This window comes from Sapajus apella, unplaced genomic scaffold, assembly GCF_009761245.1.
Source record: "Sapajus apella isolate SASKATOON/1434 unplaced genomic scaffold, GSC_monkey_1.0 scaffold18, whole genome shotgun sequence".
NCBI lineage: Eukaryota > Metazoa > Chordata > Mammalia > Primates > Cebidae > Sapajus > Sapajus apella.
Genome location: NW_022436958.1, coordinates 32,175,292 through 32,198,327, shown reverse-complemented (window position 1 = coordinate 32,198,327; position 23,036 = coordinate 32,175,292). Strand labels below are relative to the sequence as shown.

At 37.0% G+C, this 23,036-nt stretch overlaps 1 protein-coding gene across 1 annotated transcript; it reads left to right on the top strand.

Annotated features, from left to right (window-relative positions):
• Positions 1–513: 513 nt before the first annotated feature.
• On the top strand, positions 514–20,214 carry SPC25 (SPC25 component of NDC80 kinetochore complex). The gene is made up of 7 exons (XM_032286630.1): positions 514–636; positions 1,437–1,583; positions 1,684–1,749; positions 12,592–12,738; positions 13,795–13,899; positions 17,935–18,033; positions 20,048–20,214. Exons 2-7 carry the CDS (start codon positions 1,448–1,450, stop codon positions 20,170–20,172), a joined length of 678 nt encoding a protein of 225 aa, XP_032142521.1. The 5' UTR covers positions 514–636; positions 1,437–1,447; the 3' UTR covers positions 20,173–20,214.
• Positions 20,215–23,036: the final 2,822 nt, after the last annotated feature.

Below are 23,036 nucleotides of genomic sequence, written 5' to 3'. Positions count from 1 at the left end.
GTGATTTTGATAGTGTTCTAGTTTCTTCCACTTCTGCAAGATAGTAACATAGTGTTCTATTAGGCCTCAAAAACATTGTTAGAGAAACTGGGGCAGCAGAAAAGAAGGAATATTTTTGTAAGCAGTAAAAACCTATTCTGAGGATTATTTGAATGTTTCTGCCCACTCATAATTGAAGTCAACTTTACAAGGCGAATACAAAGAAGAGGATCTATTTCTTGCGAAAGATACGCTTATATCTTTCGCAAGAAATATGTATTTGTTCCAGAAACCTTTATTTGAAGCCGACGAATGACTTGTAGTGGGCGAGCTCTTCGGCGCTGTTAATGCTTTCCGGGTCACAGCTGAAACGCCGGCTGTTGCTCAGAAAAGAACTACGAATCCCAGAATGCCATGTTCCCCATTTTTCCCGCGAGAATCCAAGGGTAAGCTTAACCAATCCTGTCATGTAGAGTCTGTGCTTTCGGCCAATCAGAAGGCGAGCCTGCGCCTGGAGGCGGGTGGCGGGAAGTGCACTAGGTTTGAAATCCGAAAGCTGGGGGCGCTGCGGGAGCTGAGTCTGAAGCTCGGTTGTTGGCTACCGTGGGCGCGGATCTGCTGTGGGGAAGGCGACGGGACTCAGGCCTGCCTGCGAAGGTGAGGGAGGTGGGCGCCGAGCTGGGCTCTTCGGACTGTCGCGATAGGGGAAAGTGAGTTTGGGGGCGGAATGTGTGTTTTGGGGGCGGAATGTGTGTATTTGGGGCGGCGTTTGTGAAATGGGCATCTTGTTGCAGTTTGGGCCTCACAGCCTGGTGGAGTGGGCGGCTGCAAACCCAAAAGGTTCTGGGTTTCACTGCAGGAGATCTCTTTGGTCCTCCTGGGAAGGTTTTAGCGTCACAGAGTATTGGTGGGGCCAGGATTCTCCCAGGAACTCCTTTTACAGAGGATACTGAGGCCCGAGGTGACTTGTATACATTCTCGACGGAACCCACTAAACTCTCACTTTATTCTCTATTTTACTGTTAACTTTTACTGTTCTGGGGTCGGGGAGAGAGACAGGGTAGATGTGTGGGATCTTATTCTATGGGAGGGACCCGCCACTTGGAGATCCTGTTGATCTCCGATTAAAAAGGGTCAGAGTTAGAAAAGGGGTTTTAGAAATCAACAGCTTTGCTTGTGAGAAAATGGACCCAGAGTCATAGAACGTGTGAGCGTCCTGTGCATTTACACTTACCTACTAATAATCCGCTGGAGGTAAAGGTGTCTTTGATTATTGCTGCACCTTAATCACAGTTAAGCCCAGGTGGCTTGCTCTACCCTTGAATACCTAGAATTAAAGATAAGTTGCTATTTTCTAGCAAATGGCAAATTGCCAAAATACTGTATACCTGATTGGAATATGTGGCTGATTTGATTTCAATAACTCTTAAAAAATGCAATGTGTATTCTGTTTGTAGCATTGTCTTACATGATGGTAGAGGACGAACTGGCACTATTCGATAAAAGCCTAAATGAATTTTGGAATAAATTCAAAAGTACTGACACCTCCTTTCAAATGGCCGGACTGAGAGATACCTACAAGGACTCCCTCAAAGCATTTGCAGGTACCTAATGTTAACTTGTAATATGCTGTTTTTGCTCTTCTAGTTTATTTTGTAGTGTTATTTCAGCTAAATTCAAAGTTCACTCCAATTTCTCTTTCAGAAAAGCTGTCTGTGAAATTAAAGGAAGAAGATAGAATGGTTGAGATGTTTCTGGAATATCAAAATCGTATGTGAAAAAGTATAAATTACGGGGGTTTTTTTTAGATAAAATGTCTTTATCATGAAATCATACAAGTAAGACAATGTATTTTGTGTGCACAAGTGTGAATATACTGTTTATACACATGCAGTGGCTCACGCCAGTAATCTCAACACTTTGGGAGGCCGAGGTGGGTGGATCCCTTGATCCCAGGAGTTCAAGACCAACCCGAGCAATATGGTGAAACCCCGTCTCTACAAAAAATACACATACACACACAAAAAAGCACACACACACACACACACACAAATACACATTAACATATATACATATGCTTATGTATATGAATAAACATTGACATACCATTCAGCTTAAGATAGAACATCCCATGTTACACCTTCTTCTACCTTCCACAACTAACCTATCAATACATTGTTTAGTATTGTGGGTTTTTATTTTGTTTTTTGAGAAAGGGTCTCACTTTGTCAGCCAGGCTGGAGTGCACTGGCATGATCTAGGCTTACTGCAGCCTCGACCTCCCGGGCTCAAGTGATACTCCCACCTCAGCCCCTAAGTAGCTGGGACCACAGGTGCATGCCACTATGCCTGGCTAATTTGTATTTTTTTGTAGAGATAAGGTTTCACCATGTTGTGCAGGCTGGTCTTGAATTTCTGGGCTCAAGCGGTTTGCCTACCTTGGCCTCCCAGAGTGCTGGGATTTCAGGTGTGAGCCACCGTGCCTGGCTTCTAGTATTGTGTTTTTGAATATTATATAAATGGCATTCTCTTGTATGTCTTCTGTCCATTTTTTCATTCAGCACTGTACTTGTGAGATTTGTCAGTGCCAAGGTATAAATGCCAGTATTTTTTAAAAGATGAGCTTGTTTTCGTGTTGGAAGTCACAGCCTGGGGAATGAAAAGCTGGAATTCTCTCAGCTCTGTTAGTACTCTGAAAGTGTTTCTGTCCATATTTTTACTGCTATTCTTGCCATCTTATTTCTACCTCTCTTCAGGTTGTCCAGAGTGGATCAACAGCTTTTACCAAAACCTGGCAGCTTTTACTGAATTCTTACCCAAAGAACACAAACTGGTGTCCACAGTTCAGATCTACTAGAGATACCCAGTTTAAAGTCACCATGTTTTAAACAATGTTAGACTGGAATGTCCTTACATGGGGCATGTGTTCTTTCATTAGCAAAGTGGGTAGCTTTTATTTACCCACTTTACTCATTGTGTGGCCCATGAAAGCATCTGACTTTATTACCCCAGTAGGTTATTTGCTAGACTTTTACCCATGTTTCCTTTGTAATCTGCCCTGAAACTTCCGTGCCCTTTCACTGTTTCTCTCATTCCCTCTGTAACCATAAGCAAAAAGGAAAACCACTTTTGTTTGCATGTGTGTGTGAAAGAGTGATACTGAGTTTGGGTTCTTTAAAACCTCTGTAGGATCCCTAGGCATTAGAAAATTAAAAGTTTAGAACTGTCAATTTTACCACTGTGAGTCTCAAAGTGTGCTCTTAAAGATTATCTATAGTGTGAAGATATGCTCTATATAGTCTAAAATCTAAAAATCTAAAATCTATCAATATTTTTCTTTTAAAAATCAGTTTGTACTTGAACAGAAATATAATTTACCCAAGTTTAATTAATTCAGTGAACATATGACTGCTGTTGCCCAGCACTAAGGAGACAACAATGCATGAAGTATAATTTACTCACAATATTGTGGAGGATATAGACGGGGAAACCACAATTAAAATGTATCGTGCCAGGTGCAATGGCTCAAGCCAAAGTAATCCCAGCACTTTGGGAGGCTGAGGCAGGAGGATTTCTTGAGCCCAGGAGTTCAAGACCAGCCTGGGCAATATAGTGAGACCCTGTCTCTATAAAAATTAAGGAAAAATTAGCCAGGTGTGATGGTGCATACCTGTAGTTCCAGCTTCTCAGGAGACTGAGGCAAGAGGATAGCTTGAGCCCAGGAGGTCGAGGCTACAATGAGCCATGATCATGCCATTATATTGCAGCCTGGATGACAGAGGGAGATCCTGTCTCCAAAAAAAAAAAAAAAAAAAAAAAAAAAAAATTTTAATTGTCGTTATAATAATGGAATAGATGCTGTGTGAGGATAGAATCTGGAGGGTTTGATTCTTCAGTGAGGATTGCAGGATATTTAATAGCTAACTATTACCTTGTATACCATGTGCCAGGCCCTGTTCTAAGCTCTTTGCATATATTGACTCATGAACCCTCACAACAACCCTAAGAGGTATAGATACTGCTTTTATTCTTACATGTTAGATTTTTATAATGAAATAAGCACAGGTTAAGCTACTTGCTTAAATTAAGGTCAGATACCTGATAATGAACGGAAAGTGATTTGAACTTTCAGTCTGATTATATCACACTACTTTGGAGAATACCACATAAAGGAGGGTTAGGGATGTTCAACAGAGTCAGCATTACATTCTAGGAAGAGGGAACAGCACATGGAATGGGCAGGAACACGAGAGCTTGGTAAGTTCTGGGATGGCTAGAGTACACTGTAGATGGGGAGTGGCGGAGAAGTGGCTGGAAGGAGAACTGGCCAGATGATGGACATTCTATGTTGTGCAAAGGGGGTTAAACTTTGTTTTTCAGGAGATAAGAGTTGCTATAGGATTTCTACCTGGAAAATGATACTGGATTTATATTTCAGAAGAAGCTCTCTAGTAGTCATACACAATAAACAGGAGGGCCATGAGATTGTTGTCCATAAAGAGACAGTTAAAGGAAAAATCTAGTGTAATAGTACAGGCACATAATGAGGATGGCTTGGACCAGTGACAGGTCTGAGGGGTTAGACTCACGACTGTTGGCCTGAAGGTGAGAGGGTGTTGTGGTCTAGGTTGATTCCTTCTTACATGGAGTATGAATCAGTGGTGATGCATTTACTAAGTAAGGGATTGAAAGAGTGGTGGAGCATGTTTTTATGGGTGGGAAGGAAACATACATGGGTTCAATTTTAAATGTGTTGGGTGAATATGTTGAGTTTATTATGCAGTGAGTCTTCAGGTGGTAGGCATTGTTTGGTAGGCAATGTATATATTCATCTGGAGGCCAGCCAGGAAAGTGGTCTTTGGTGAAGATAGGGATTTGTGAATCTGTAGTGTGTTTTGGGGGTTGAAGCTGTGGAAGAATATGTAGAGTTTAAGAAGATAGCCTTGGACAGTAATAATATTTATTTACTCATTACTGTGTGACAGGTAATGTGCTAAATACCTTACATTGACCATCTCCTTCAGCCCTTATGACAGTTCTCCAGAGTTGCTATTATTTATTATTATTCCTACTTTACTGATATTACAGTCCCAGAGAGATTGTGATTTGCCCCACATCATCAGATTAACTTCAGAAGCCTCACTCATCTTCAAAGCATTACCTTTAATTTGAGAGAGGGGTAAATGGAAAGAATCAGGGAAGATAGAATTAGTAATTGGAGAACAGAGAGACGTAAGAGGGAAGGTCACCAAAACTGAAAGAGGAAATAAACAAGAAAGGGTGTTGTCAACATTGGAAGTCACAGGTAGATCCAGTAAGGTAAAGACTGAGATAGATATTATTTTGGGAATAAGAAAGGTGGAGGGAATTCATTCACTGATCAAATATTTGTTGAGCTACTGCTCTATACTGGGTAATCTTCTAGGAAGATACTGCAGAGATCAAAATAGCCTAAAATTCTGGAGCCATAAATGCTAATTATCACAAGAGGGAAAATCATCTGTTGAAATTGAGAGACATTTACTATGGGCAGGCTGTTAAATTATTATAAATCCTGAAGTCTATCTAAGACAGAGATGCTCCCTGTTTTATAGATGAGGAAATTGAAGCTCACTGAGGTTAAGAAACTTGCCTAAGGTCTGGGAGTAGATAGAGGATCTAGGATTACAACCAAAGTGTCTGTGTTCTTTCCATTGTACCATACTGACCTGCACTGGAGTGAAAATGCAAGTAGGAGTGCAAGTTTGAAATGTCCATCCTGGGAATAAGATAGCCAACTGTGTACACATGCAATAATAATCACACAGCATCAAGGGCCCTTATATTTCTATGGGCCACAAATTCACACAGCGCTTCAAATGTTGTAATAAAAACACTCTTATATGTGGTATTTATGTGTCACTAGTTTAAAAGTTTTCCTATTATTATTACTGGATACTGTAACCCCAGTGAATGGAGTAGCAATGTTATCCCCATTTTACAAATGAGGAAAAGAGATTCAGAAGTTGTGATTTTGAACAAGGTCGTGGGGTAACAACTGATGAGCTGGATCAGAGTTGAGACCTTTGACTTCAATCTGGATTTCTTGTGTAGCACAATTCTACTTAATACTTTTCTTTAAATGGTAGCATTTTCTTTCTTTTTTTTTTTTTTTTTTGAGACGGAGTTTCACTCATGTTACCCAGGTTGGAGTGCAATGGCGCGATCTCGGCTCACCGCAACCTCCGCCTCCTGGGTTCAGGCAATTCTCCTGCCTCAGCCTCCTGAGTAGCTGGGATTACAGGCACGCGCCACCATGCCCAGCTAATTTTTTGTATTTTTAGTAGAGACGGGGTTTCACCATGTTGACCAGGATGGTCTCGATCTCTTGACCTCGTGATCCACCCGCCTCGGCCTCCCAAAGTGCTGGGATTACAGGCTTGAGCCACCGCGCCCGGCGCATTTTCTTTCTAGTAAGATGTTTATTTTTAAATCATACTTGACATAATATGTGATCATGTTCATATTCTTAGAACATACAAAAAAGTAAACAAAAAATATCACCTGTAATGTTGAGAACCACATTTAACTAAATGACTTTCTCGCTTTTATTTTTCATGAGCTGTGTAGATTTTTAACATAATTATGTTCATGGTATCTATATAACTATCTTTTTTTTTTTTTCAACTTTTAGAGTATTTTCCCACATAGCTAAATTTTTTTGAAAATACATTCCATCTTACTGACCTACCGTATTTTAAAAATCATTTACTTGTTAGCCATTGAGAATGTTTTCAGTTTTTCATTATAAATACTGAAAAAGAATTTTTATATATAAATATTTGCACATATCCTATTTCCCTATGGTAACTTTGTAAAAATGAAATTGCTGGGTCAAAGGAGGTGAATATTCTTAAGGCTCTTTTATTTTACAATGTCGAAAATATTTTCCAGAAGGACCCTAGCATTTTGCATTCCTCTCAAGATTTGCTGTTATTTTTGTAAACGTTGTAATAAATGAAAATTGAAATTTTATTGCTTTACTTGCATTCCTGTGATTTATCTGAGGTTATCTTTCATATTTATTAATCATCTGCATTCTGTGTTTCATCTTTTTATCTCTCTTACATTTTTTTCTTACAAATTTGTATTTGCGTCTTCCTCTTGAGATTAAAATGGTAACTCATTGTTGGAGAAGGATAGTTTAATAGGAAAAGCATTGCCTTTGAAGTCAAGACCTGAGTTTGAATGCAGTCTTATTAATTTCATCCTAGCAAATACAGCTTTGGGCAAGTGACTGAATTGCTGAGTCTTTTTCCTCTTCTTTAAAAAAAGTAGTAAAAGACTAAAGAATTTGTTTTGGATTTCAGCACTGTTTAGAAAATAATGTACCTCTTGAACATTGATTTGACATTTCATTTATCATATTAACTTCCAAAATATGCCAACATTTTGGCATGTCTCTTATAATATTTAGAAGCATAAAATATCTCTTCATATATCCAGATCAAATATGTGTCTCAGACAAGCTTTGCAGTTTTTTTTTTTTTAACAGAACCTACATATTTCTTGATCTAGGTTGATTCTGAATTTTCTGTTTGTTGCCTCTATAAACGAGATTTCCCTGTTGCCTGAGGAATGCTTGTCTTGAAAGATGTTGTTCATGCACTGCGAATTCTTGCTCACCTCAATTTGGGAAACAGATTATAGTGTATTTCTCTTTTGAAGATTTATGGTATTTAAAGTCTTCATAAATTTGGTGGTGGACTAACTCTTGTTTAACTTTGAGAAAAAAATTATTCTGGGAGCATATATTTACTTATAATTCTGATACTGGAATTAAATGACAGTATAGATAGTTTGGTTTATTTGATACAATTCTAGACTACTGGTGTTATTAATTGGCATTTGATTTTAAAGTGTTTTGATTTCATTTAAGTATTAATAAAACTGAATCTTTAATTCAAAAATTTATAAGCATATTGTAAAGCACCACATGAGCTCTACTGGCATTAGTTATTTGACCTCAGTAATCTCTACCCTAGAGCTCTTAGGCTTTTTGTGCCTTCCTGCCTTATTTAGACCTTTGATTGGCACTTTGGGGACACTGTCTCTGGGCAATGAGTCCCAAGTTGCAGAAGTTGTATCTTTCTTCCAACAAACAGAGGAAGACATGGCCCTGCCATTGTTACTCCTTTCCCAGCAGAGAGGTCTGGCCAGGTTTATGCACAGGCATTGTTTTTATTTTGAGCATATGTGTGAGAAAGGGGTGGGTAGTTGCAGAAGCTGTGTGTTTAAGAGGGCTAGGGCAAGAAGAACTTGTACAGATAGTGACAGGGATGTGGGGAAGGCAGGGAGGATAGAGGATTAAAGCCAAGAAGGAGTAATGAGTGCTGGCCAATATTTGAGACAGATGTAAAAAGCCAGTATTTTGATACATGGATACCTTGTTTTATTGCACTTCACTTTATTGCACTTTACAGACATTGCAATTTTTACAAATTAAAGGTTAATGGCAACCATGTGTCAAGCAAGTCTGTGGGCACCATTTTTCCATCAGCATGTGCTGTCTTCATGTCTGCCACATGTTGGTCATTCTCACAATGCTGTACAGGACCGAGCACAGAAAGTGAACACCAAGATAAAAGTATGCCAAATTGCAGGGTCCTTATTGCTGGTGGCCACGGAGGACTCGCGTCTCTCCAACCCGTGACCCCGAAAGGAGGGTGTTGAGACCCCTTTATACCCGTAAAAATCACCTTGGGGCGTGAGGGAGAGGGGTGGGGGGCTTGAGGGAGAGGGGTGGGGGGGCGTGAGGGAGAGAGGCGGGGGTAGCGGTGAGAGGGTTCCCCCTCCGGACATTCCAGAGGATTCCTGGGCAAGGATGGGGTGAGGGGCTCCGGACATTCTGAGGGCCAGGGGCCCTTTTTGACTTTCTGGTTGTTACTTAAGTGATTCACAAAAGTCAAGATTAGCATTTGTTTACACATTGTCTGGGTAAGGTGGTGATTATAGTCCTTAATTGCTCATTCACATTTGGGTTATAGAGAGCAGTTTAAACAGATAGCTTAGGATGGTTGCGGTATGCAGTTTTATGGGGCTTTTTACCATGTCACAACAAGATTTCAAACTTGTCATTATTATATTTCATGTGGTGCTGTATGATCAGTGATCTTTGACATTATTTTTGTAATTGTTTTAAGTGCCATGAATGACACCCATATAAGATGGATAAATGTTGAGTGACTTCTGGCGGCTCCACTGACCAGCCATTTCTGTCTTTCTTCCTCTCCTTGGGCCTCCCTAGTCTCTGAGACACAGCAGTATTGAAATTAGGGCAATTAATAACCCTATAGTGACCTCTAAGTGTTCAGCTGAAAGGAATCATAGGTCTCTCACATTAAATCAAAAGCTAGAAATGATTAAGCTTAGTGGGAAAGTGTGTCAAAAGCTGAGACAGGATAAAAGCTTGGCCTCTTGCGCCAATTAGCAAAAGTGCTAATTCATTGAACACATGATGGGTAAGAAAGAGAAACAGCCTTATTGTTGATGTAGAGAAAGTTTTAGTGGCCTGAATAGAAGAACAAACTGCAACATTCCCTTAAGCAAAAGCCTAATCCAGGGTAAGACCCTAGCCCTCTTCAATTCTATGAAGACTTGAGAAAGATGAGGAAGTTGGTATATGAGGTTTAAGGCAAGCAGCAGCCTCCATAACATAAAAGTGCAAGATGAAGCAGCAGTGCTAATGTAGACGCGACAGCAAGTTATCTCACTAAGATCATTGATGAAGGTGGCCACGCTAGAGAACAGATTTTTGATGTAGATGAAACAGTTTTCTATTTTGGAAGAAGTTGCCATCTAAGACTTTCATAGCTACAGAGAAGTCACTAAAACCATGCAATCTCATGATAAAACTTAAATGGGTAAGAAGTTGCTTCTTATGGATGAGCAAAGAATGTGGTTTTATGGAATAGAATCCACTCCTGGTGAAGATGCTGTGAACATTGTTTAACTGACAACAAAGGATTTAGAATATGACATAAACTTAGTTGATAAATTAGCAGCAGGGTTTGAGAAGACTGACTCCAATTTTGAAAGAAGTTCTACTGTGATATTGTGCTGGCCTAGAGCCAGAACCGGAGCAAAACTATTTTATAAAATACAAAACTGTTTTTAGATAAGTTGAAATGGCTGCCCCATTCTCCTCACAATAACTACTGTCCTTGGCCTCTGTAAATAGAACTGTTAGTTTGTCTTCAAAACTATGTAAAGCTGTTTACCTTTTCTTATCAGTAACTGCCAGAATTGCTAGCCTTTGCTTACCGGCAATTGCCAGACTAAGCAGCCCAAGCTAGTTCCATCCTGGCTCCTGTGGCTTGTAATAAGTAACTAAGGTCTGTGATTTCCACCTTAACCAGATAATGTGTAAACAAATGTATATCTTGACTTCTGTAAACCACTTAAGTAACAAACGGAATGACAAAAGTCCCCATCCCTTGGAATGTCCGGAGACCCCCACCCTCATCTCTGCCCAGGAGGTAATTTACAGAATCCACTAGCCCTCGGAATGTCTGAAGCCTTTTCATCCCCATCCCCGCCCCTCACCCCCACTCCCAAGGTGGTTTTTCGGGTATAAAAAATCGTGGCACCCTCCTGTTGTCACCACAGGTTGGAGAGACGTGAGTCCTCTGTGGTCGCCGGCATAATAAATGACCCTGCAATCTGGCATACTTTTGTCTTGTGATAACTTTCTACATTCGGTCAAATACAACACTACCAGGGGTAATTGCTGTCAAGCACCATTGTATGCTGCAGAGAAATCATTAATGAAAGAGTTGATTGATGCAGCAAACGTTATTGTTGTCTTATTATAGCCACAGCCACCCCAACCTTCAGCATCTACCACCCTGATCAGTCAGCAGCCATCAACATCAAGGAAAGACCCTCCCTCTGCAAAAGTTCAGAACTCGCTGAACGCTCAGATGATTATTAGCATTTTTAGCAAAAAATATTTTTAATTATGTACACTGGGTTTTTTAGCCATAATGCTATTGCATACTTAATAGACTACACTATAGTATAAATATAACTTTTCTATGTACTGGGAAACCAAAACATTTGTGACTTGCTTTATTGCAATATTTGCTTTGTTTCAGTGATCTGGAACAGAACTTGCAATATCTCCAAGATATACCAGTACTTAAAAATAACACGGTACTTCAAAATAGCACAGAATGGCAAAAACTAATAAAACCAATAAAAACAAAGAGCAAAAGCTAATATTGCCATTATTAATATTAGTATAAACATCTGTTCTCACCTATATATTAATCACTAGTATTATGTACAATAACTGTTGATTTTTTTGGTGTATAGTACCACAAATTCTGCTAGATTTTCAGTAGATTTTTCTGAGTATTCTGGATAGATGTCTATTGTCTATATATAGTGAAAATAGTTCTTTTTTTCTTATGGTTTTACCAGTTAAATATCTTGTGTTGGCCAGAAACTTTTAGGGAAAATATTAAATAACAGTGCTAGCCAGCATCTATTTTATTCCTTTTGGAAATGCCAAATATTTATTACGGGATTTGAAAGGTTTTTGATTTGTTTCTGCATTGTTAAAGAAATGTCCTTCCATTTGTAGTTTAAGAATCAGTAGATGCTGAATTTATATGAAACGTCTCTTCAATTCCTATTCATGTGATGGATTTTCCTGATATACCTTCATTATATAAAATCCTTAGAATAAACTATATTTGCTCTTAGTAGATTATTTTTCATGTAAGTTAATATTTTATTGAGCATCTTTGTACCTAATGTTTTTAAGTGAGATTAGTTTATATGGTTGTGGGTAAAGGGCCAGTGCTATCTTTAATTTTTTTGTTTTAGTTTTAGAATTATGCTTACATTGTAAACTTTGCCTGCCCACCTGTCTTCCTTCACTTATTTTTGTCTTTTGGTATGTTCCAGAATAATTTATATAGCATTAGAGTGAGCCTTCTTCTTCAAAGCACTGTGTAAAGCCATCTTCTAGAGTTTGGTTTTTGGCCAGGCGTGGTAGCGTGCACTGGTAATCCCAACACTTTGAGAGGCTGAGGTAGGAAGATTGCTTGAGCCTAAGAGTTTGACACTAGCCTGGGCAACATAGTGAGACAAAAAATTAAAAAATTAGCCAGGCATGGTGTGATGTGTGCCTGTAGTCCCAGGTACTTGGAAGGCTAAAGTAGGAGGCTGCAGTGAGCAGTGGTTATGCCACTGCATTCCAGCCTGGGCAACAGCGAGACCCTGTTTCAGCAAAATATAAAAATAAATTAAAAAATAGAATTTGGTTATCTTGGTAGTTTTTATTTCTATACTTATTTTGAGTGTGGAGCTGCAAGGGTCATGATCTTTTGATTTTCTGTTTTTTGGTTTAATTTGATATTCTCATTTTAAGAAGCATTTATATCTCATTTTTTCAAAGAATAGGATTTTTTTTCTTTTTTGTCTTTTATAATTTTTGAATCATTAGAAAATGCTTATCAATCAAAACATTATTAATCTTTATGAAAGTCAGTAAACTTTGGTCTTTTCTTAGATACATGTCAGAGAGCAAAGTATATTTTAACTAATACCTTGTGCTTCTTACAGAAATCAGCAGGCAAAATAAACTCATTCAAGAAAAAAAGGATAACTTGTTAAAATTGATTGCTGAAGTAAAAGACAAAAAGCAAGAATTGCAAGTACTGACTGCAAATATCCAGGATCTTAAGGAAGAATATTCTAGGAAGAAGGAAAGTAAGTTTCCTGTTGTAAACATACTGATCTAAATTTTAAAGTGGTGACAGTTCATTATTAAGTACATCTTGCCTGTTCCAGTTCATTGCTGAAAATGGATTACAGTACCTTAGGGCATAACTAGCCACTTATCTCTGCATGATGTCGTTAAAGTAAGCTAGCTGGGTTTTATTTTTTTTTGTCTTTCTTAAAAGGCCTTCTCTTGTGATTTTTAATATAATCAGAGTAATAATGAAATTGATATTAGGGTTTAATTAAGCAGAGCGAGAAATGGTATCCCTAAATAAAATTTGCTTTGGACAAGCCATTGTGTACTTTTTGCAACAAGTATTTATTGACCATACATTCTCTGCCAAGAAGTATTAAGCGTTCTTTTTATGCTGCAAAATCTCTTTGTATAAAGAACTTTCATATTCAAATGAATGCATCTTTTAGAAAGGAACCTGTTTTCTCACAAACTAGGTAATATATTCTTCAAATCTCCTGAAAATAGCAAAGTTTAATGCTTTTTCTTGTGGAGTTCTTATCCAACTCTGAACTGTGATATTACTTTTCTCATTACTTAGGGACTATTGTGCTACTTTAAAGTATGCTTAGGTTCTGTTGTGCTAACTTTAAAAAAAGAAAAGAAAAAAACTAAACTAGCATGAAATAAGGCTGACTTCTCATAAGAAATAGTTATGCTTAAAGGAATAGAACATTTCCCCATGAAGCAATTGATTATCTAGAAAAAACACAATAGTATAAATGAAGTCTGCCTATTTCTATGCTAGCCATACAAATCCCTGGCCTATTTATTCATGCTACTACATAATAAGGTAAAACAAAGCTTATTCTTCTCACTATCTGTATACATTTTCTTGAGCAGTTTTTCCTTCCAACTTAAATGAACAGAAGCTTCTTTTTGCTAATTGGTAGATATAGAAACAATAAGTGGAAGCAGATTCAGAGGCTTGGCATCATTTTATAGTTGATTTTAAGTTTAAAAAATTAACTCAGTGAGCATTAATTTACTATCATTTAAAATATTTGCATTTGTATGCTTTTCAATCACAGCTATTTCTACTGCTAATAAAGCAAATGCAGAGAGGATGAAAAGGCTGCAGAAATCTGCAGACTTGTATAAAGATCGACTTGGACTAGAAATTCGAAAAATTTATGGTAAGTTTGTTAATATAAATAAAGCATAGTAGATTAGAAAAGTATGTCTTTTCTTAAGTAGAGGAGAATTTTAAGAATATTTTCAACTGAAATGACCACATTAATATTTTAGAAAATAGGAAAAATTACAATTTAAAAATTTTTCTAACATAGTTACTGATACTCTATTTATCATTCAATATTTTAATAAATGTATTTTTGGCATGATTGTCAACATGCAAATAATTTTTGTTATTTCTATCAGCATTGTATTAGCATTTCCTCAGTTACTTATAGCCTTCATAATGGTAATTTTTAAAGAGTGGTATAATAATTCATTATTAATGCAGCATAATTTATTCAACCATTTATCTATTGTTTAACACATATTTTGCTTCAACAACATTTGGATTCTGCCAGTTTTTTCAGCTTTAAACATACAGTCATCCCTATTATTCATGGTTTCTGTTACCCACCTTCAACCTTGGTCCAATGATATTAAATGGATGAGTACAGTACAATAAGATATTTTGAGAGGGAGAGAAGTCACATTCATATAGCTTTTATGACAGTATATTATTGTAATTGTTCTAGTTTATTATTAGTTGTTGTTGTTAATCTCTTTCTATGCCTAATTTACAACTTAAACTTTATCATAGGTATGTAATGTAGGAAGTAACATAGTATGGATGGTCCCTGACTTAACGATAGTTCAACTTAAAATTTTTTGGCTTTGTAATCAGTTTATTGGGGTGTTAAATGAATTTTTGCTTTACAGTGTTTTTGACTTATGATGTGTTTATTGGCACATAGTGCCATTGTAAGTCAAGGAACATATGTTTACATAGGGTTTGGTACTATCTGTGGTTTCAGGCATCTGTTGGGGGTCTTGGAATATATTTCTCCCTGGTGCATAAGGGGGGACTATTATAAACTAGTGAGGATAAATATGGTTTCCATCTAATTTGTTTCCTAGAGAGGAATTGCTAGGCCATAAAAAGCATGAATATTTTTATGCCTGTTGCGTGTATATCACATGTACATCACTAATGTATAGCAATGTCTGTTGTGTCTGGGCTTCCCAAGATCACTCTCAGGTTTGGTGATTCACTAGAAGGACTTAGCATATAGTCATATTCATAGCTAAGATTTACTGCAGCAAAAGGATACAAAACAGGATAAGGAAAGGAACAAAAGCATGTGGGGCTAAGCCTAGAAGAAACCTGGCACAAGCTTTCAAGAGTCCTAACCCAGTAAAGTTAAACAGGATGTGTTTGATTCCTTCAGCATCAAATTGTGACAACACATGTGAAGCGTTGTCTCCCCAGAAGCTTGTTAGAGGCTCTGGAAGCTTGTGCCTGGTTCTCCTTGGACTTTAACTCCATGTATCTTTTCCCTTTGCTGATTTTGTTGTATCCTTTTGCTGTAATAAATCATAGCCCTAATTATGGCCATATGCTGCTGAGTGAATCCTATGAGTTCTAGTGAATCATCAAAAAGACCACAGCTGCCAAGGGTTTACCAGGCAAGCAGAGCTTTCTAAGTTTCCAAGGATAGCAGTCTCAGCCCTGGCATATAACTTTTATGCACACCTATCCACGATGTATGCGAGAACCCAAATCATTGTATTGTTGCCAGATTTGTATTTTGTAAGGTTGTTTTTTTTTTTTTTTTCCCATTTATTTATTTTATTGCATTTTAGGTTTTGGTTTTTTTTTTTGTTTGTTTGTTTGTTTGTTTTTTTTTAATATTTGTGGCAGTTGACTAGGTAAGAATAGAACTTTTTTTTAAATTCATTTCTTTGATTATTAATAAAAACGTTTTTTTCCATTTGCTTACTAATTATATTTCTTTCTTGGCCTATTTGAGTTGTTTTTCCATACATCTATTGGTCCTATCAATTAGAATGAGTTTTTAATTAAAAAAAAATCAACCTTCTGATTAAAGAAGAATATAAAGTTCAACTCTGAATTTTTGATCCATTGAACTCTAAGTTTATACTTACTGTCACCCTGGGGTGCTTTTTAATTTAGTTTTGTTTTTAAACAGCCAGTTTTAAGCCTTTAAAATTATTCTTAGATTTAAAATATATTTTGTCTCACCTTTAAAGTCAGAAATAACATTTTAAGAAAGAGAAAACCCAAGTTAAAACTATTCTTGCCTAAAATTTATATTTTATGAAATCTGTTTTCCTCGGCATGCATCTCCCTCATTCTTCTTCATTACTGTTAACAGTTTTAAAACCTAATGTATTGACATTATGTTTCATTCCATAGTTGATTGCAAGACAGTTTAAGTTTCTGAAGATTTGTTTTAATTTTAAAAGTTTTTAATGAGATTTTCTAATTATGCTACAGAAAAAACTAAAATGCATGTAAACTTTTGTGCATTTTGTCACTACCATTTTGAATTTCTATAAGGTCTTTACTTTGGGGTCATTTGCAGGTCTTTTGGAAAATAAGCTTTAAGTATAGGTAGCTGTAGAAAAATGTCAAATTTGTTTGATAATATATTTTTTTGTGATAAACTATAACCTGTAATTTGCCATTTTAATCATTTTTAAGTGTACAATTCATTGAGATTAATTATGTTCACAGTGTTGTGCAACCACCACAAACCACTTTTTATTTCCAAAATTTTCTATCACTCCAGAGACTCTATATCCATGAAGTAATACCTCCCCATTCCTTCCTTCTCCATTCCGTGGTAACCTCTAATCTACCTTCTGTCGATGAATTTTTCTCTTCTAGATATTTCATACAAGTAGAATCATATAATATCTATCCTTTCGTGTCTGGCTTATTTCACTTATGTTTTCAAGGTTCATCCATGTTGTTACATGTGTCAGAACTTCATTCCATTTTATGACTGAACAATATTCCATTGTATGTATATACTATATCCATTCATCTATTGGTGGGCACTGGGTTATTTCCACTTTTTGGCTACTATGAATAATGTCGCTATGAACATTGGCATATAGTTATCTACTTGAGTCTTTGTTTTCTGTTCTTTTGGGTGTATACTTAGGTATGAAATTGCTGGGTCATATTTAAACTTTTTGAGGATCTGCCAAACTGTTTTTCACAGTGGCTGTATCATTTTACATTTCTACCAGCAATGTACTAGGGTTCCAGTTTCTCCACATCCTCACCAACACTGTTATTTTCCATTTATTTATTTGCCATCCTACTGGGTATGAAATGGTATCTCATTGTCATTTCAGCTTGCATTTACATAATGACTAATGATGTTGAGCATCTTTTTGTGTACTTAATGGCCATTTTTATATGTTTTTTGGATAAATGCCTATTCAAGTTTTTTGCCAATTACTGAATTGGGTGGTTTTTAGCTGCAGGAGTTTTAAATACATTCTATGTATTCAACCTTTATCAGATAAATGATTTGCAAATATTTTTCTCCCATTCTTTAGGTTGTCTTTTCCTTCTCTTGATAGTGTTCTTTGAAGGACAAAAGTTTTTAATTTTAACGAAGTCAAATTATCTAGTTTTTCTTTTGTTGGCTGTGTTTTTGATGTCATATTGAAACTATAATATATATATATATATATGTATATATATATATATATTTTTTTTTTTTTTTTTTTTTGAGTGTGACGGAGTTTCGCTCTTTTTACCCAGGCTGGAGTGCAATGGCGCGATCTCGGCTCACCGCAACCTCCGTCTCCTGGGTTCAGGCAATTCTCCTGCCTCAGCCTCCCGAGTAGCTGGGACTACAGGCGTGCGCCACCATGCCCAGCTAATTTTTGTATTTTAGTAGAGACGGGGTTTCACCATGTTGACCAGGATGGTCTTGATCTCTTGACCTCATGATCCACCCGCCTCGGCCTCCCAAAGTGCTGGGATTACAGGCGTGAGCCACCGCGCCCGGCCGAAACTATAATATATTTTAAAACGAATCTGTAACTTCTGCATTTAGAATTGTTGGTTGCATGACTGTATATACTTAGCAGTGCAAATATTGATCAAAGATGGAGTAAGAAAGCATATCTCCATTGAAAGCTTTGACACACTAAATAGTTTAATCTCTTTTTAGGTGAGAAATTGCAGTTTATATTCACTAATATTGACCCTAAGAATCCTGAGAGCCCATTTATGTTTTCTCTGCATCTAAATGAAGCAAGGGACTATGAAGGTATGTACTAACATCTCTTAACTGGTTTTTAAGATTGGCATCCCAAAATGTTATTTCAGTCAGAATATAAAGTAATATGGAGGAATTGCTTCCTTTTTTAGTCTTGCTTTTTGGTTCATGGTCTCCTAAAGGAAAAGAATATAGTCTTGATTTATAGATGTTATCTGGGATCCTTAATAAGTAGCACCTCTTCAGGATGGCACAGTGCCACAGTGCCTGGAAAATCTGAAAAGCAAAGATCATTGCATTCATGTGCAAATATGAATTGTCCTTTTAGATAACTTTTTAAAAAGCTGAAGCTTTAAAGAATATGGTTGCTTAAATGTGAGTATTAGAATTTATCCATGTAGATGATTTTAAAATCTAATATAAAGTCACCAGAATTTAATAAATTTTCCAAAAATATATTTTTGAGAAACTGTTTCATCCTGCAAGTCTCAGACATTGATAATAAAGCTAGCTACTGATTCTGCAGCTGGCCGAAAGGCCTTCGATTTATAAGGAAAATATGTCATTGATAATAATGTGAACAAGAAGACAGAAGAGATATGTTTATCTCTTGTTTATTCTTCTAATGCCCCTGTGTAAGGAATCCTTAACTTATTGGAATTCATAAAATTGGTTCTCAGCTCATTACACCTATGCTATCATCTTACAGCCTTTGTAGGGGAAAGACACTCACATGAACTGCTGATATGGCACAGCACCGTGTCCTGGTGACTCAGTTCCTATTCCTAGGGAATTCATATTTTGAGAATCTAATTCATATACAGATGTTTGGGGTTTTTTTCTCTCCAAGTAAATATCTTCCAATCCAGTTAATGCTAGATTTTAAAAAGCAAGCCCCTAAAAACCTCTTACCAAGCTTTTCAATTTTCTCTAAATAGTATATTCTTTTACGGTATAGCCTAATAGTTTATAAATAATACGTTAAAATAGAATATACAGGATATATTTTGGACCAGAGGCCCTTTGCTGTTGTTTCTCTGCTGTGGACATGGACCTTGTTTCCTCAGCAACCTGTACCAGAGAGCTGGAAATCTGATAATGGTTGAATTTCTTTTCCTTTGACCACCTTCACTGGAGACTTGTCCCAGTGTACCAGCTGGTACAAGTACATACAAGGACAATACTGTTATTTGTGACTTTGAGTCTCATTTGATTAACAGACCTTGTAAATACCACTCTTGGAATAGCAACCACATTTTCTAATGCCTGCCATTTCACTTGGAAAATTCTAGATATTTCTTTCATAATTGTAAGTTATTAAGGATGGGCATTGAAAATTATTCCTTTTTCAGGCCAGGTGTGGTGGCTCACGCATGTAATCCCAGCACTTTGGGAGGCAGAGGTGGGTGGATCACTTGAGGTCAGGAGTTCAAGACCAGACTGGGCAACATGGCGAATCCCTGTCTCTACTAAAAATGCAAAAAATTCGGTGGGCATGTTGGCAGGTGCCTGTAATCCCAGCTAATCAGGAAACTGAGGCAAGAGAATTGCTTGAACCCAGGAGGTGGAGGTTGCAGTGAACTGAGATTGCACCATTCCACTGTACTCCCACCTTGGTGACAAATCAAGACTCTAAGAAAAAAAAATTGTTCTTTTTTTAAAAAAATCCAGTGATCAGAAAAGAAAAGTCAGTCAGACCAAAGTTTTGCAGAAAAAAAAATGACTTAACAGTTAAAAAAAAAAAAAAAACTCGTTTAAATAGTTAAAACGTATAGGTTTAAGATGATGGGCACTAAACTGTATCACTAAACTCTTCAATCCTTGATTGCCATCTGTTTAAATTTAAAGCAAGATTATAGTACTTAAGATTTGAATATTTAGAGATTAAACAAAGGAAGGGTCCAAAAGGTAGTTGGCATATGAAAATCAAGTGTATTCTTTTACACTCAAAGAATTTCATTAAAATAGAATTGACAGTCAAATCAAATGAGAGCATCTAATTTAGAAATGCTTCTCTGCCATAAAAAGTCTCATTCTAATTGTGTTTGATTTTTTTTTTTTCTAGTGTCAGATAGTGCCCCTCATCTTGAGTGCCTAGCAGAATTTCAAGAGAATGTAAGGAAGACCAACAATTTTTCAGCTTTTCTTGCCAATGTTCGGAAAGCTTTTACTGCCATGGTTTATAATTAATGTACAAATAGTGTATATTAAAACGGTTTATTTTTCTTCTCTGTTGTGTATCTCTTTTTAAAAGAATTCTCATTATCTGTTGTCTGCCTGTAATTCTTTGGTATTTCTGTAACGTTTCATGTGGTTTACTTCTTTCAATCACAGTAGTCCATCCTTATCTACAGTTTTGCTTTCCACACTGTCACTTACTCATGGTTTCAGTTACCCCAGTCAACTGTGGTCCAAAAATATTAAATGGGTAGAGTGCAGTACAAGATATTTTGAGACACAGAAAAAAACATTTCATATATATAACTTTTATTACAGCATATTGTTATAATTGTTCTATTTTATTATTAGTTATTGTGGTTAATCTCTTTCTGTGCCTAATTTATAAATTAAGCTTTATCATAGATATTTATATGTGGGGGAATAACAGTTGATATAGGATTTGACACTGAGGTTTCAGACATCTACTGAGGGTCTTGGAACATCCCCCACAGATAAGGGAGAACTACTGTACTTTAATTAAAATCTTAGGGAAAAGTATAAAGTAAAATGTGTTCTTTTAAAAATGAAAGATAATTAATTTGCTACTTTTCTTTAAATGTCAAGCATGGGTAATTTATGGCTAGTACTGGGAATGGAAATTTGTTCAGCTGGCACTGTGTCTCAGTGGTCTCCAAGCTTTTAGACCACTTAATGTTAATATGAACTCTTAATATTAAAAAATTAAAAGGACTGGCCCAACCTAAGGTTGACAATTTTTTTTACATGTACTTGACAAAATAAATTCTATCATACTATCAATCTAATGTCAAAAAAAAAGAATATTTTTATCTTACATCAAGAGAGAGCTACAATTAGAATAAAGGACAATACTTCAGAAGAAAGTTGGCAGCATTTTACTAGGATATATTTTTGAAAATCTAAATGTAGAAATTTATAAACAGTTTCCGTTTTGTAATGTTTACCATTTAATTGTGGTTTGGATATAAGTTTGTGATCTTGGGGGTCTGTTCACCACAGAGTAGAGTTCAAATGGCAACTTATTCTAATTTTTTTTTTTTTTGTAATCTGTAAATTTGATGGCATTTAGGTATTCTGGCTAAAGTGGAAGCCACATAAATAATACTGTTTCAGTGTATCTTGAGCACACCTAAAAGCCATAGAACAATGGCTTCCATGCCTTCAGTTGCTTCTCCTGCCTTCTCCCTGAATAATCTGGAGAGGCAAGTTTGCACTTGTTGCCTCATTAGTGAGAGTAGGTTGGGAGTTTCAGAGTAGACTCTCTCAGTGGCCGCTGTAGGGGCAGAATGATGTGATACTTTTCCTCATCCATCATAAGGGTCACAGCCAACACTCCTATAGCAAAAGAACAGGTTAACAACAGAAAAGCACAACAAATTTAATCCAGGTTTTATGATGAGAGCCTTCAGAAATGAAGACTCAAATATGCAGGGAAAACTGTGTTTTCATTCTTATGTCTGATGAAGAATGTACAGTCACATAGAAACATGACTGGATAAATGGGTATGATCTAATGGTAATAAACTGAAGAAACCCACAGGGCTTATCTGCTCAGGTCTTTCTTGGTCTTTCTGTGTAGCTTTCCTTCTTCCTGGGTATGGGGCAGGACCCTTATCAAAGGATGGTCTTAAGACCTAGAAAGGTGGGGGAAAGTTGGAATAATATTTCCAGGTTTTATGACTTACTTTGGATAAAAGTGGAGCAAGAAGCAGGAAGGTAGGAAAAGGTCAGAGACCTTCATTCTGAGGCTGCTTCTGAGGCCTTCTAGTCTCTTACTCAGCATGCTAAAGCACCGTACCTGGGGTATCATGTTCTGAGCCTCAGCACCATTCATACCTAGGACTTGGCTCAGGCTTTGCTCACTGTCACATAGTAGTAGAACTTATTTGAGAAGAATGCCATGGCCTGGTGGAAATGTTGTCACTGACACGTGCTAGGGTGTAGACCAGCTTTCAGGGACCACTGATAGTATTATCTCAGTAGAGATAAAAGGCTAATAAACTGCCCTGGTGATTGAAATGGGTGCTGCTAGCAATAGGCCTATCCTATTTCAGCATGGGTTTGTCTAAAGGGAGTATTTTAACAGAAGAGTACAATAAGCAAACTCCAGCTTTTCCTAGGCAGGCTTTCACATTTGGCTTTGTTTTTTATATACCTACATTTAAATGAACACCAAAAAACCATATCAAAACCCAACTTTGGTTTTTGTGAACCTAGCTTGATTTGGAGCTCAAATTCTATCAGCAGGATCTGTTTCTTCTGGATTTAGGCTCTATGTGGTAGCCCACAGCAATTTCAAGCTCATTCGGTTCCTGTAGGCTAGTAAAGGTGATCAAGGGGCTAAAATACATGCATTGGATTATACTAGATCCCCCCCCCGAAACCCAGCTATAGAGGCAGATTAACCTCAATAATTGGGCTAAGAGTAGGGATGTTACAGTTCTACAAAGGGAGAGACAGCCTAGATGTTTGGCATTAAAAAATTAGGTGACTACTACAGGGAGTATGTGTTGACTGAATTTCTCCACTTGAAATATGTCTACAGTGAACAAATATAACAAACTTGAGGGAAGGTCTCGTCTCAAGACTAAAGAGAGATCATAACGCATACTGCAAACTTGATGACATAATGTTTTGAACCATACAGTGAGAAGGCACTAGGCACTGACCTGGCTTGCCTAAGCAAGAAGAAATTCTGAAGGATCTCTTTCACCTGCAAGGTGGAGAAATGAGAATTGGGGATGAGAGAAGAAACAGAAGAAATGGGTAGATCTCTACTTGGGGCCCATTTTTCCTCAAGGAATAACCATTCTTCACTTCTAATTCATAGGTGGAATGGGGTCAAGATCTGAGAA

What these genes read in the sequence shown, in the direction of transcription:
- SPC25 (XM_032286630.1), top strand. Translation starts at nt 1,448, where the DNA reads ATGATGGTAGAGGACGAACTGGCACTATTCGATAAAAGCCTAAATGAA. An exon ending in CTCCCTCAAAGCATTTGCAG is followed by an intron (nt 1,584 to 1,683) that starts GTACCTAATGTT and finishes TTTCTCTTTCAG; the next exon opens with AAAAGCTGTCTGTGAAATTA. An exon ending in GTTTCTGGAATATCAAAATC is followed by an intron (nt 1,750 to 12,591) that starts GTATGTGAAAAA and finishes TGCTTCTTACAG; the next exon opens with AAATCAGCAGGCAAAATAAA.